The sequence below is a fragment of the Coregonus lavaretus genome, assembly GCF_964263955.1.
Source record: "Coregonus lavaretus genome assembly, chromosome: 5".
Classification (NCBI taxonomy): domain Eukaryota; kingdom Metazoa; phylum Chordata; class Actinopteri; order Salmoniformes; family Salmonidae; genus Coregonus; species Coregonus lavaretus.
The window spans coordinates 49,496,425-49,513,220 of record NC_139992.1 but is presented as its reverse complement, the minus strand read 5'-3'; the positions used below and the strand labels follow the sequence as shown (position 1 = coordinate 49,513,220).

Here is a 16,796-nt window from a genome sequence, read left to right as displayed (position 1 = left end):
TGTCCCACCGTGTGTGTGTGTCTGTCTGGACACTTCCCCTGGGGCACTGGGGCAGTGAGTAACGGCTAGGGATGCCCCTGAAGGTCAAAGGGCAGACCTGGGCATGTGTGCATTTGTTTAAGGACACTGAATAAAAATGAACTTTCCCTCCCCAGTCACTAGCTCATTGGCTGTGAGTAGAGATCACATTAGGCCTGGTCTACACCAGCTATCCTTAATCACTGATGGGGGCTGATAGAAATATGATAAACTCGCGCCCTGGTCTCTCACCTAGACCCTGTTGCCCTTAGTGGCTCAGTATGTGACATTAAGATCAATACACACCACAGGAGGCTGCTCAGGGGACAAAAAACGCAAAGGGAGAAAATGGAATGTGTTTGACGTATTTGATACCATTCCACTAATTCTGCTCCAGCCATTACCACGAGCCCGTCCTCCCCAATTAAGGTGCCCACAACCTCCTGTGATACACACCTAAGAGAGCACACACACACACACACATCACACAGAGTAACCGCCTTCGGCTGACAGAATATATCACACCGCCTTCGACTGACACAATATATAGGTGAAAATGAGTCGCCCTGCCAATATGCTTTTGAAATGATTTATGGGGTCTTTATGGGGGTCTTTATCAGTCAGATTTAAAAGAGAAAAATGTGCCTTGGTATTGATAGAGGACTACTTAAGGGTGCTTTTCAGCAAGATGCCGCGTTGCTAATGAACACCATAACCAAAATATTTCACTACAACCTCTAGGCTAGTTAGGTACATAACTCAATTCATTTCCATCCATTTGGAATACTTTAAGGAATATCACTGAACCGCTCATGCTCAGTGAAATTATATTATGAATATAATTATTAAATTTTTTGGGGCTATGTGTTCGTTGCTAATTCAAGTTTCGGATCCATCTAGCTCCACTCAAGGATCATTTCTCTGATATGATATTAGACAAATCTTTCTCTCAGGGACTACTACATGGAAACAGCAACATCTGGATGCCCCTGAGCTCCGATCGACTCAGAGATTGATTACTTAGCTGATCAGCCACATGCGGTGCAAAAGGACTGATTGATAATCCTGCGTTTGAGTAACCATCTCCCTCTCAGCTTCCCTGGGGCTTGTGGAACGGGAGGGAGGGGGGGGACCTCTGGAGGATCCCACCCATCTGTCACTTTCAGCAGGCGCTAGTGTCTGAGGAGGCCCTGGTCATTCATTACCTCCATGGTCCTGAAGTGTGTACAACAACCACACAAAGACCAAACTAGGGCTAGGGCTATATGGAGCCATCCACAACAATGGGGAGACAAAGACACTAGGGACACAGAGTGGTGGGGAGGTGGAAAACTCCCCGGCCGCGTCTCAAATGGCAGCCCATCCAAGATAAAGTGCACTACTTTTGACCAGAGCCCTAGTGCAAAATGTAGGGAATAGGGTGCCATTTGGGACTCAGGCCTTGACCTGAGTGTAGAGGACACGCTGTGTGAGGTGAAGGAACAGGCTTACTGCCTTCAGAGGAGAGATTCCCCAGGGGGACTGGGAACAACAGAACGAGAGAGAAGGGAGAGAATAGAAAGAGAGAGGGAGAAAACAATCCGGAGAGGGTCAAAGTGATGCAGGGAGGGAAGAGAAAGATGGATGCCCTCAGGATGTGCTGGTGACATTGGCACATCACGCTGGTGCTGCCGACGACCAGCTCCACATGTCTGACCTCCGTCTATGCCACCACCTGAGGTACTAGTTGAGGGTCACCTCCACTGGCTGGCTGACCGCTTCAATAGACCTCTACTGGCTGGCTGACCGCTTCAATAGACCTCTACTGGCTGGCTGACCGCTTCAATAGACCTCTACTGGCTGGCTGACCGCTTCAATAGACCTCCACTTTCTTCTTATTCACTTGCTTTGTGTTCATTCCCTGTTACTTCTTCCCTCCGTTCTTCTACATCTGTCCATTCTTCTCCCATCCATCACTCAATCCCTCAGCGCTTCTTCACCCTCTCCTCTCCATATGGTTCCAATACCTCTGGTATACACCCTGCAACCTCCACATAACTCTCTCACTCTCTCCCCTTAAAAAGAGCTAGTGTCATTAGCTAGGCCAACTGTTCACTTCCAAACAGACTCATTAATATGATTTATCCTGTAGTTAAACCATGAGGGAGAACACAGAGAGGGAAAAAACAAGCTAACAAACAAGCCAAGAGAGTGTGGAGCGAACGCTGGCCGCCTGGGTGTACGAGGGAGTTCACTGAGCATCAACAAACACACACACACACACTTACTTAACACTAACAGAACAGTGACCCATCTGGCCCACAAGACTTCTCACTCCGGCTCGCCTTCCCCAACCTTTGGGCACTCAACAGCTAGCCAATTAAGAAGCGGTGGTTAATGTCTCACGGGGCTCGCAGCAATTATTAGAGCAGTTTAATTCCCACGCAGTTACTCTGCGCCATTACTCTGTGCTGAGAGTGTTTTAGATTCTTTGAATGTAAAACTCCAAAAAAGACTACATACGACAAAACATAAAAGGTATGTGAGGAAAAATATTCACCACACCATCTGTTTCCAGATCCCCCTCCTCTTGAGCAAGGCTGATTCCGATTCCGTCTCAGCTTCAGAAAGTTTTTACACTAACTAGCGCTTCAAAAATACTTCCAACATCACCCGCACCACAGCCGCCCGTTGCTTCCGAGGCTGTAAATTGACTTTACAAGCGCTCTGTCAGAAAGCGGCTTTCCTGACACCTGCATTCATCTATCAATCCAAGCCGGCCATAGATCCGCTGCCCGCCTCTGGCAGACAGCCATGCCAATTAGCTGCTGGGGTGAGGCCGCCGCACCCGCCACTGCCTGTTTCTGCCCTTGCCAGCCACAGGGCCTGCCAATTAGGTCTGACCTCTGTCTGACCAAATACTGGCGCTGACACACTGGCACCGCGTGTGGGCATCACAGTCTGGATGTCTGGATGGACCAGGGCAGAGTGGGCAGTAAGTAATGACTAGTCAACAGACACCCCCAGAGAGAGAATGTGGCGCACACACACACACAGCAGAGATTCTGTGAGAGTTTGATTTGAAGGAGTCAGGCGCAGGAGGGTAAATCACTGAATACAGAGTTTATTCCGTAGGACACAGTTCTGCTGGATAGCATCAACAGCACAGGGCGTAATACAGGCGCACTGGAACACAATACAGGCACATGGGGAGAAATAACCCTGGCAATACAAAGTATGGGTAGCTCAATCGAGCTACACTCATCTTCACATAAAACAATCACCCACAAGGACAAGGGGGCAGAGGGAACACTTATACACAGACTATTGAGGGAATATGAACCAGGTGTGTGTAATTGACAAGACAAGACAAATGTGATGATGATATATGGAGCGGCAGTGGCTAGTAAGCCGGTGACGACGAACGCCGAAACCTGCCCGAACAAGGAGGGGAGGCAGCCTCGGTGGAAGTCGTGACAGATTTATATCGTTGATTGGATGTCAGTTGCCTAATAGCGCTGACACACACACACATCTTTCGGACTCCAACACATAAAGCCCTTGTGAGTCCCCCAGATAAAGAGAGTCAGGTTAGCAGAAAGAGCAGTACCTTCAGTGGCAGGGGAATGAGACAGACTGACTGGCTTCTGAAGGACACACTGTTAACATGACTGACCGCTAAACCCAAGGACACACTGCTAACATGACTGACCGTTAAACCCAAGGACACACTGCTAACATGACTGACCGCTAAACCCAAGGACACACTGCTAACATGACTGACCGTTAAACCCAAGGACACACTGCTAACATGACTGACCGTTAAACCCAAGGACACACTGCTAACATGACTGACCGCTAAACCCAAGGACACACTGCTAACATGACTGACCGTTAAACCCAAGGACACACTGTTAACATGACTGACCGCTAAACCCAAGGACACACTGCTAACATGACTGACCGTTAAACCCAAGGACACACTGCTAACATGACTGACCGTTAAACCCAAGGACACACTGCTAACATGACTGACCGCTAAAACTAACTCCAGATGCTACATATGCTCCACCATAGCTCACAAGGTTAAGGAATATACAGTTGAAGATGTTTCTGAAAGATACATATATTCTCATCTGGGAAAACAGAACTAAATCTAGCATCCAACTAAATCTAGCATAACCCCCCCCCCTTTCCATTTACTGTGACAGTCATTCTGTCTGCAAGCCGAGCAGATTTGCCTCTCGTATTAAACCATGCAGTAGTAGTCTTCTTCCCCTGTTAATCTGACTCCTAACTAAAAGACATGGAGGTGCATTCTTACCGTTTATCTGACTCCAAACTAAAGACATGGAGGTGGATTCGCTCCATGGATTTCTCTTGCTCCCTGGTGGAATCTTTTTAAAAATGAGGGAAAAAGGGATGCTGTTTTTCAAATATCGCCTACAAGTCCATCCAATTCAAAACCCAGCAAGTCTCCTCTAATACCTGGTAAATTAAATTGTGGTCCATTATCAGCAGGGCCCAGACGACTGTATGTAAAACGCAACAGCATTTAAAGTACACATATTTGTGCAAAGGGGGACATTTGCTGGAGACTGCACTTTTTCTAAGGAAGAGAGGGAAGGAGAGAAAGAAAGAGGGTAAGAAAGAGAGAGTGGGAGAGGGGTGGTGGTTGTTTAAGCTTAACGGAAGTCATTTTCAGGCCAGACGAGCATCAAATGAAGACAGTTTAACTGGAGCATAGGTAGATTTTACGCTGGCAGGGAGAGAAGATGGGCTTGAGGGAGACAGAGGGAGCGCAGTCGTCATCATCTCAAGATAATAAGATACTGATAACTATGATAACAGTGATAGTGGTCCATTCAGTTATTGTGGGAGGGTAGAACAACAGGAGTTCATAATTGGATGCAACATATGAGATGGGATAACAATCCACAGGCTTGGTGGTGCATTCTATATTTCTGTTCAGAGGAGCCTTCAAATAACTGTCTAGAAATCAACCACCGTTTGTTCTTCACGTCACATAAAAGCAATGTGATCGGCGACGGAGGTATGAAAAAAGCAAACACCTGCTGCTAATCCACAGACTTAACGGAGGTGAGGAATCGGCAGCCATTTTACACTTTCTTAAGCATATATTTCAAAGGAGGGCTTTTGTGAGGGGGACTCTTTGACAAATCACAAATCCGCCACTGTGGACCATGGAGCTCAAGATGGATGACTCTGGGTTTGATTGAAATGTCTGCCTCAGGGTTGAGCCTGTGTCTGACTGGAATGGTGTGGCTCGTGATTGATTGGCTGTTCTGAGAGTTTGACTCCGGAGGGCAAGAATCGTTGAAAAGCAAAAAGGGATGGTGAAGTCTATGATTTCATTGAAGAGCAGACACACGGTCGGACGGACGGACATGCAGACTGTGAATGTGTTACACTGCAACCCGTTTTGTCTGGTGGTGTATGTCATACGTCAACGTCCTTTCGTCTTCCTCATTGGTTACCATTCACAACATGATTAGACTACACGGAAGAGGATTAACCTAATATTCATACTGCTACTGGTCAGGGGGTACTGTTCTGGTTTGCTTAAAGCTTACATAGGCATTACACATATTCATATTAAAATCGGTGTGGTTAGGTGATTAATAATTATGTTTTTTTGTGTGGAACTTAACCCATCATTCCTTCAGGACAAGGAGATACTAACCATCCAATGGCTGCAACCAAGCAACATATTCCACTTGAATAACATACTGTTTACTCATCAACAACAACAACAAACGGGACTGTTTGGCGTGCTTTGGTTATTAAATATATTTATTTATATCATGTGAACACATGTGAGGCTTCACACAGAGGCATGTTTCCCAGCTCTAGGACTGGGAAAAAAGTATTTGATCCCCTGCTGATTTTGTACGTTTGCCCACTGACAAAGAAATGATCAGTCTATAATTGTTATTTTATTTTAACAGTGAGAGAAAAACGCATGTCAAAAATGTTATAAATTGATTTGCATTTTAATGAGGGAAATAAGTATTTGACCCCCTCTCAATCAGAAAGATTTCTGGCTCCCAGGTGTCTTTTATACAGGTAACGAGCTGAGATTAGGTGAACACTCTTAAAGGGAGTGCTCCTAATCTCAGTTTGTTACCTGTATAAAAAACACCTGTCCACAGAAGCAATCAATCAGATTCCAAACTCTCCACCATGGCCAAGACCAAAGAGCTCTCCAAGGATGTCAGGGACAAGATTGTAGACCTACACAAGGCTGGAATGGGCTACAAGACCATCGCCAAGCAGCTTGGTGAGAAGGTGACAACAGTTGGTGCGATTATTCGCAAACGAAGAAACACAAAATAACTGTCAATCTCCCACGGCCTGGGGCTCCATGCAAGATCTCACCTCGTGGAGTTGCAATGATCATGAGAACGGAATCAGCCCAGAACTACACGCGAGGATCTTGTCAATGATCTCAAGGCAGCTGGGACCATAGTCACCAAGAAAACAATTGGTAACACACTACGCCGTGAAGGACTGAAATCCTGCAGCGCCCGCAATGTCCCCCTGCTCAAGAAAGCACATATACAGGCCCGTCTTAAGTTTGCCAATGAACATCTGAATGATTCAGAGGAGAACTGGGTGAAAGTGTTGTGGTCAGATGAGACCAAAATCGAGCTCTTTGGCATCAACTCAACTCACTGTGTTTGGAGGAGGAGGAATGCTGCCTATGACCCCAAGAACACCATCCCCACCGTCAAACATGGAGGTGGAAACATTATGCTTTGGGGGTGTTTTTCTGCTAAGGGGACAGCACAACTTCACCGCATCAAAGGGACGATGGACGGTGCCATGTACCGTCAAATCTTGGGTGAGAACCTCCTTCCCTCAGCCAGGGCATTGAAAATGGCTTGTGGATGGGTATTCCAGCATGACAATGACCCAAAACACACGGCCAAGGCCACAAAGGAGTGGCTCAAGAAGAAGCACATTAAGGTCCTGGAGTGGCCTAGCCAGTCTCCAGACCTTAATCCCATAGAAAATCTGTGGAGGGAGCTGAAGGTTCGAGTTGACAAACGTCAGGCTCGAATCCTTAATGACTTGGAGAAGATCTGCAAAGAGGAGTGGGACAAAATCCCTCCGGAGATGTGTGCAAACCTGGTGGCCAACTACAAGAAATGTCTGACCTCTGTGATTGCCAACAAGGGTTTTGCCACCAAATACTAAGTCATGTTTTGCAGAGGGGTCAAATACTTATTTCCCTCATTAAAATGCAAATCAATTTATAACATTTTTGACATGCGTTTTTCTGGATTGTTTTGTTGTTATTCTGTCTCTCACTGTTCAAATAAACCTACCATTAAAATTATAGACTGATCATGTCTTTGTCAGTGGGCAAACGTACAAAATCAGCAGGGGATCAAATCCTTTTTTCCCTCACTGTAAGCCTGCTGCCTGTTGAGAGAACACTAAACAATGCCTGGCGCTTCCTAGTTTCAATTACCGATAACGTCATAGGAGCAGGGGGAAACGTTTTAATTAACATTGTACGAGCGGGGGAAACATTTTATTAATGTCGTAGGAGTAAGGGGGAATGGTTTTATTAACGTTGTAGGAGCGTTCTGAAGAGACTAGTGAGACTAGTATAGGTGTGTGATGATGAGCTTATGTAGATCCTCAAGTTTGTATACTGGACAATGAGACTAGACTACGTAGAGATACTGTGGGTTGAACGTATGATACAGGCAGCACAAAGGTCTAAAGACAAACACAAGAAGTGCTTTTAGTTTGGAAGTTAACATCCAAATCACAGAAATCTATAGACATAAAATCATTCTTAGTCACAAGGTATATGGCTATCAATGTTAGAAACTACAGACAAAATAAAACTGAAACATCTAGGCTACTAGCCTATACAGCCGTGTGTGTGTGTCCACTCAGGCTTAAATGGCCATCGGAGCAATTCTCCTGGAAGGCCGTGTAATTGGTGTGGTTAATACCGTGGTGGTGTGGCCATTACAGGATGACGTGGTGAGCATTCGAGCACAGTACACCTCTCCCATTGTTTGTGATGTACCGGGGGTTCTATAGGGCCCTGCTGCCGTGGCGACGTGACATGCATCCTGATGAGAAGACCAATCAATACCTTGTTGGATCAGGAGACTGAGGAGAGAAAACACAACAACTAGCGCTTTCCTCTACCGCTCCAGCCTGGCTTATGTATAGCTTATGTAGGCTAGCCTCTATACCCCATCCTTACTTATTCACCTGCTTCTCCTCTCTCCTCTTCCTCCTCTACCACATAGTATTCCAATCAATCCCCTTACAACCAGTTTCACTGACATTTCTCCATGGAATATATCCAGCCTCTCTCTCTGGGTATATGCTGTAACAGTGTAGCACAGCATTTTCTTCCAAAAATGGGGGAAAATAAATCATATTTTACCATAAAACCAAGGTGCTGCTTTGCTATTATAGCAAATTATTTTTTTTCCAATAGCAAAGCAGCACCTTTTGTAGATCCAGGGACAGGCTTGCTAAGAATCAAATCCCACAATAGCGTAACGGTTGTGGCCTTGCATTGGTGTGGGCTTATAGAGTAGACATTTATATCTTCTCTAATTGGTAATGCAGCACAGGGTCCTCTAGCTCACTGGTCCCCAACCTTTTCCTTTCCGGGGAAACCAAATCGCCATCAAAAGCTTGAGGACCACCATTCGCGTGGCTGAATTTCTTTACATAAAATATCTTAGCGGTCAAATTTAGAGCCAATGTTATCAGTGAATGTAGCAGATTAAAATACATTTTATTACAGATGGATGTTTGTTAAAGAATTTGTATTGTGAAAAGTCATGTAAAACTGTTTATAACATCATAAATACTCCCAACTGTAATTATTTGTTGGAGACAAAAAAGAGGTTGAAAACCACTGCTCTAGCTGCATGTAAAATGGTGGTTCCATAGGAACACCATTAATGACCAAGCTGGGCTTTATCAATGACCAGAGCGCATTGATTTGATAAATGTGCTCTGTTAAGTGCAGGGCGGTGGTATGACAAATTATTTTACAAATCATCTCTGAAAGCACCATCTAGTGCTTAGTACAGCAACCATGCTGCTCCAAGGGCCCGTTTTCAAATACTTATTGACTTTTTACATTTCTGATTACAAACGCGTTATGGTGTGTCCGTTTCGTGTGATGTAAAGGTAACACACTGATTGACCCGTGTTGGAACGGTACATACACGCAGTTTGTGGTCATCACCAAAGCATTTCACATGCTCCATACTAACCCTCATAATCAGAACGTCTACAGGGAAATACATTATTCAGATTGTCTATACATTACTCTGAATATCCATCATGAAGTCAGAGTGAACATACCTATGTAATGAAACTACTTATTTTTTACCAATTTTAAAGCACTGTGCTACTTCAAAGACAGTTCGGGAAGTGTCTTGGCGGCTGAAGAGAGACTGGCTGCTTCCCAAATGACACCCTATTCACTTTATATTGCACTACTTTTGACAAAAGTAGTGCACTATAAAAGGGAATAGGGTGCCAATTGGGACGTACCCAGTGAGGAGAGAGAGACAGCCGTCCCGGAGTTAACACCAAGAAATGACAATGAGGGAAGAAGGCGGGCGACTAGGCTGTCTTTTAAAGGGAAAAGTCAATTTCCAGTTGAAAAGAACAGCGGGCATTTGAAAGCACTGACAGCCTTGACAATTACATGAGTAAAAAAGGCGCAGGCTCGGTGATAACCCCTCGGATTCTATTAAACTCCAGAACTCTAAATGAATTCTCAAAACAGGGACATCATCATACACACTTTCTGCTAAAAGAACAGACTTTCCCTCCTCTTCTGCTCTTTGCGGGCGCTCCAGTGTGAGAGAGACAGAAACAGAAAAAGTGTGAGAAAAAATCTTGTCTGTGTACAAATATCTGTCAGAGAAAGTGTGTGTGTGTGCTCAATTTGCATGTACCCTCTCATTTTAACACCCACCTCCAGTCTCTTGGGGGGGGGGGGGGGGGGTGTTAAAACATGGTAAAGGCCCAGGGTTAGCCTTGGGGCCAGGAATAGAGTTTTAAACATCTCACTCTCTCGCCCTCTAGTACTGCTGCTGTGACCTGTAACGTAAGGACTGCCGCTGTTGTGACCTGTAATAGAGGACTGCCACCGCTGTGACCTGTAATACAGTACTGCCGCCGCTGTGACCTGTAATACAGTACTGCCGCCGCTGTGACCTGTAATACAGTACTGCTGCTGTGTCCTGTAATACAGTACTGCCGCTGTGACCTGTAATACAGTACTGCCGCCGCTGTGACCTGTAATACAGTACTGCCGCCGCTGTGACCTGTAATACAGTACTGCCGCCGCTGTGACCTGTAATACAGTACTGCCGCCGCTGTGACCTGTAATACAGTACTGCTGCTGTGTCCTGTAATACAGTACTGCTGCTGTGTCCTGTAATACAGTACTGCTGCTGTGTCCTGTAATACAGTACTGCTGCTGTGTCCTGTAATACAGTACTGCCGCCGCTGTGACCTGTAATACAGTACTGCTGCTGTGACCTGTAATACAGTACTGCTGCTGTGTCCTGTAATACAGTACTGCTGCTGTGTCCTGTAATACAGTACTGCTGCTGTGTCCTGTAATACAGTACTGCTGCTGTGTCCTGTAATACAGTACTGCCGCCGCTGTGACCTGTAATACAGTACTGCTGCTGTGTCCTGTAATACAGTACTGCTGCTGTGTCCTGTAATACAGTACAGTAATATTTCTGCTGTATACTGATAGTTAATCTCTCATGGACAGAAGCATGCAACAGTACTGGTATCGTAATGTCTGTCAACAGACTGTGGGATGCGATGACTAACTTGGAACCTTATTCCGGTGCACAGATTTTTCTTCACTGATCATCTACACAAATCCCGATTTCGCATCTTGCGAATTTCAGAAGGGGAGGGGACATTTGGCCCATAGACTTGCCCATAACGCGCAGAGAGAGGGAGGTGGAGCTACCGGCCTGCTTCCGTTCCTCGTTGTAGGATCTTCTGGAACACGCCGGCCCCCACAACTTAAATGGGGCATTGGACACAATTCGAGGGTTGTTGTTGGCAGGGCTACAGTCCATATGACTGAACTATTCAGAGATTTCATTTTAGCAGCACCAAGAGAGGACAGACACTTACATGGAAATACATGACTGGTCCTTTCCCTCCCTCCCGCCCTCCAAAAAAACTAATTAAATTAAAGATAACAAATAACGAAACAGCTCTATTCACAGATGCTTAAGGCGTATAGAGTCCCCGCTCTCTCCCCCCACCTCGCTCACTTTTTTTTTCTTTTTCCGATTGGATCGTCGTTCCGAGCGAGGGATCCCTGATATACTCGTCCCATGGCATGGTGGATTCACGGCACGCCATGGCGTCTTGGCCCCCCAAAATGATTCATTTTTCTATTACGGCGATGAGCGTGTGAAATGAGCTATATAATCAATAGCGTAGGTTTGTAAACAGGGCCCGTTCTCCAGGGAGCGTGTTGTTCTTGTGTGTGCGTGTGTGTATGTGCCTGTTGTGAGAATCTGTAGGCTATCAAGGCATGCAGGGACGACGCTACTCTTGCTATGTGTTTACAAGGGCAATTTACAGCAAATAAAGCCATAGCTCTCTAAAATGAGGCCGGCTTTCTCAGACACAACATCATAAGGGAAATAAGGGGACAGGGAAATACAAGATGGCCCTGTAGGAAGACTTGTTCAATTTCAGTTTAACCTAATCATATAGTGGTAATCATCACAATGATATGGTAGAGGTGAAACCCCTTATTTCTCAGGCCTCTGAGGGGCTAGCGTGTGTGTGTGTGTGTGTGTGTGTGTGTGTGTAAGGGGGTCACACAGGTCAGATGGCTCTATGGACTCTAGCTCAAGGCTATGCTCACACACACACACACACACACACACACACACACACACACACACACACACACACACCCCTGACATTTGTCACCGCTCCAGTCGTGACCTGTCGATTACCACACATGGCTGTGTGTGTGAAACCGATGATGGAAGGGAGCAATATTTACTACGCAAGAAGTGTCATTTCTATGCATTCAAGCTACAATCCCAAAATACATGACTGGTTCCTGCTAAACTGCCCTAATAACAGTGCTGCAGTTCAATTCCAACCTCCTGTACCTCTTGCTGTCCACAGAAGAGTATTAACAGCACTGGAAGTCATTTGCTAAGTTACAACCCAATAGTTGTAGTTTCAACAGAAGTTATATGAAGGGGACAGCCCCAAGATCCAGACAAAATTTGAATATTATCTGCAGATCCAAAGCTAAAGGGTTAATTGCCGTGCTGGAATGTTTGGAAAACTTGGAAATCTTCCAATGTAGCCAACTGGTCATATTTGAATGGAGTACGGTATAGCATTAGAAAGCCCAGCAGAACAAGACGTTTTACACTATATAGTCCTACGTTTTGGTTATGGAAATGATCCCACCTATGAGGGGCACAGTGATCATCACCCTGGTTACAGAGGGAAAAGAGCTACCATCAGGGCCATTATAGTCATCAACCCCTAGCTACTGGGTGTGCAGGCATTTGTTCCAGCCCAGCACTAAAACACTTAATTCACCTAATCAACAGCTGGTCTTGATGATTGTGAAAGTCAGTGTTAGTGCTGGGCTCAGACTGGAACAAAAACAATTGACTAAGGGGGGTTTGAAGGATGGTTGACAGGGGATTGAAGCATGATTGTGTGTGTGTGTGTGTGTGTGTGTGTGTGTGTGTGTGTGTGTGTGTGTGTGTGTGTAGGGTTGAGAGATGATTGGAAGGGGTTAGGGACTTACGTAAAGCTGGGCGCGTAGCCTCTCGTCCTCGGCGCTGACCCTCTCCCTCATTACAGCCTGCGTCAGGGTATTGTGGGTCGTGGCTCTCTCCAGCTCCAGGATACGACCCACCTCGTCCTTCACACTGGCCTGTGCCTCAGCCTCAGCAAAGGACGCAGCATGGACCTTCTCCTCCTCCAGCCTGACAGAGACAGTTAACATTTATAATACAGGTAAGACAGATAAAGACTGACGCATATAGGCATACGCAAGCATACACAGACACACACAACGTACACAAAAACATACACAGCTCAAGTTTAAAGGAATAACGGCAAATTGCCAAAATATGTCTATGTTCCTAAACCCCTATAACTCGTTGTTGGACTGTCTGTCAAAGTGCGCACCTCTCTCACTCAGGGAGAGTGAGGAAGAGCAAGAGCTACGTCACAGGGTTATACAGCCCCCCCCCCCCCACACACACACACACACACTCACTCACTGCAGCGCTAGACAGAACTTTGTGGAATAACGCAAATCTACGAAAAGTAAAAACGTTCTGTCACAGCAAAAATACTGAATTCGTGAATTCCAATCGTTTGTGAGATATAGCATACAGTGCATTCGGAAAGTATTCAGACCCCTTGACTTTTTCCACATTTGTTACAGCCTTATTCTAAAATGTATTTAAATTACTTTTTTTCCTCAGCAATCTACACGCAATATCCCATAATGACAAAGTGAAAACAGGTTTTGGAAATGTTTTGAAATGTATTCAAAATAAAAAACGTAAATACCTTATTCAGACCCTTTGCTATGAGACTCGAAATTGAGCTCAGGTGCATCCTGTTTCCATTGATCATCCTTGAGATGTTTCGACAACGTCACTGAAGTCCACCGGTGTTCAATTCAAGTGATTGGAAATGATTTGGAAAGGCACACACCTGTCTATATAAGGTCCTACAGTTGACAGTGCATGTTAGAGAAAAAACCAAGCCATGAAGTCGAAATAATTGTCCGTAAAGCTCCAAGACAGGATTGTGTCGAGGCACAGATCTGGGAACGGGTACCAAAAAATGTCTGCAGCATTGAAGGTCCCCAAGAACACAGTGGCATCCATCACTCTTAAATGGAAGAAGTTTGGAACCACCAAGACTCTTCCTAGAGCTGGCCGCCTGGCCAAACTGAGCAATAGGGGGAGAAGGGCTTTGGTCAGGGAGGTGACCAAGAACCAGATGGTCACTCTGACAGAGCTCCAAAGTTCCTCTGTGGCGATGGGAGAACCTTCCAGAAGGACAACCATCTCTGCAGCACTTCATCAATCAGGCCTTTATGGTATGGTATAGTGGCCAGACGGAAGCCACTCCTCAGTAAAAGGTACATGACAGCCCGCTTGGAGTTTGCCAAAAGGCACCTACAGGACTCTCAGACCATGAGAAACAAGATTCTCTGGTCTGATGAAACCAAGATGAACTCTTTGGCCTAAATGCCAAGCGTCACGTATGGAGGAAACCTGGCACCATCCCTACCGTGAAGCGTGGTGGTGGCAGCATCATGCTGTGGGGATGTTTTTCAGCGGCAGGGACTGGGAGACTAGTCAGGATCGACGGAAAGATGAATGGAGTAAAGTACAGAGAGATCCTGCTACAGAGCGCTCAGGACCTCAGACTGGGGCAAAGGTTCACCTTCCAACAGGACAACCACTCTAAGCACACAGCCAAGACAACACGAGTGGATTCGGGACAAGTCTCTGAATGTCCTTGAGGGGCCCAGCCAGAGCCCGGACTTGAACCAGATCGAACATCTCTGGAGAGACCTGAAAATAGCTGTGCAGCGACGCTCCCCTTCCAACCTGACAGAGTTTGAGAAGTTCTGCAGAGAAGAATGGGAGAAACTCCCCAAATACAGGTGTGCCAAGCTTGTAACGTTATACCCAAGAAGACTTGAGGCTGTAATCGCTGCCAAAGGTGCTTCAACAAACTACTGAGTAAAGGGTCTGTATACTTATGTAAATGTGATATATTTCCGATATTAAATTAGCAAACATTTCTAAAAAAAACTGTTTTTGCTTTGTCATTATGGGGTATTGTGTGTAGATTGATGAGGCAAAAAAACTATTTAATCCATTTTAAAATAAGGCTGTAACGTAACAAAATGTGGAAATCTGAATACTTTCCGAATGCACTGTACATTGTGTATGATACATTTGGGTTGCGGGTTCACAATTTTACCTTTTCTGATGTCTCTGCCAAGCAAGGAGGAAACAGCAGCCAGCTAATGCAACAACACACACAGGAGGGAGCTCCTTATAAACAACACACTGGCAGTTAGCAAAATAGACTTTAGCACGTCACCCAACACAACACACCTTTTACTAAATTGTCAGAAGCATCACCAGACTTCGGTAGCAGCCCATTTCATTTCTCTCTTTCAATGCTCTGGAAACCAGGCAGAAAATGCTGTGCTCTAAAGATGGCATCGTAGCCACACAAATACATTAGACGATTATTGTCGATCTGATCAGAAACACTGTGCTCACAACATCTATCTCCTAAATGATGTCGCTGGTGCATTTTGTTTGAATTTTGGAATATATTTCGCAATAGGCTATAAGGTTTTTACTAGATGCGAGTCCATCCAGGCTCGAGTCCTGTGCGCGAAACAAACACACACACTCGAGAAATATATACTGAAGCAAAGTTCCACCAACATCTTAGATAAGAAAATATCCACCTACATTTGTCATGTCCAACCATCCATCAAAATCAAACAATTCCATGTGTCTGCCTTTTGTCTTTATAAACGTTCACATAGCCTATTCCATGATATTCTCCTGAAACCCAGCAATTGATTTTTGTCCTCTAGTGGACATCAGTTCTTGGTCCGTATCTCTGAGGACATACAAGCCACTGTATTAAGTCCTGTTGTCCCTTTGAGAGGACATTCTGGGCTTTTCAATTATATCATGTGTGGGAGTGTGACCTTGACAACTTTGTGAATGGGGGGGGGGGGGGGGGGGGGGGGTCCTGTATAACCCTGCGACGTAGCTCTCGCTCGACCTCGCTCTCCCTGAGTGAGAGAGGTGCGCACTTTGACAGACAGTCCAACAACGAGTTATAGGGGTTTAGGAACATAGACACATTTTAGAAATGTGCCGTTCTTCCCCTTTAAATTCACAAGCTGGTCTTGCGGTTCGCCAGCTGGCAGAAAGAGGGCGACATCGCAGACTTGACAGTTCAAAATGACAAAGGGTATAAAAAAGGTTATTTCAGAAGATGTTCATTTGAAGTTTCTAGCAAAAACAGATAAACCAAAGTCTGGCTTTGCTTTTAAATGCCTCATAGCCCCAAATTTGGAGATTAATTTAGATGTGACACTTTCCTGCGAAAACCCCCCCAGACATATTTACATAGGAAGAGTGCAGTGTTATTTTGAGCTGGTAAACAGGCAACACACTTCCCACCAGGCAGAGTTGGAAGGATGCAACTTTTTGAACCCTGTCAATTGGCATTAGATTCTTATAGTTGCCTAGCAACACGTTCACCACTACACTGCGCTGGTGTGATTGGTGAAGTAAAGGAAGGTCCCTGAACGGTGAGATCCAAACAGTTCCTCTTTTTAGAATCAAAACACACCAGCCTGATATAAGTGATGAAAAGACATACTGAACCACCAAGGAGGAATTTGAGAGCAATTAGCCTACAAAATATTGACTGAGGAAATATCATTAACAACGTTGACCTACGCTCTAAAATATAACCTCAACTATTCTATGGCTGAAATAGTAACAGGAAGGCTAGAAATCACAGATAGATGGGTAGTCCGATAGTGATCAACCAACGTCAAAATAACATTCCCATGACCACCAGTCCACAACAACCCACCATTAGACTGATAGTTTGATTCGTCTATCTATCATCCACCACAAATACCTTTTATAGGTTGACTGGCCCTGGGTGAAATGGTC

General features: G+C 45.3%; 1 protein-coding gene across 2 annotated transcripts in view; it reads right to left on the bottom strand.

Annotated features, from left to right (window-relative positions):
• Window positions 1-16,796, bottom strand: part of chchd3a (coiled-coil-helix-coiled-coil-helix domain containing 3a) — a 97,252-nt gene that overhangs the window by 44,213 nt on the left and 36,243 nt on the right. For both annotated transcript variants that reach the window (XM_084162370.1, XM_084162369.1), the window contains exon 5: window positions 12,851-13,031. In XM_084162370.1, coding sequence (XP_084018496.1) covers window positions 12,851-13,031 — 181 coding nt within the window. The remainder of the gene's footprint in view (window positions 1-12,850; window positions 13,032-16,796) is intronic.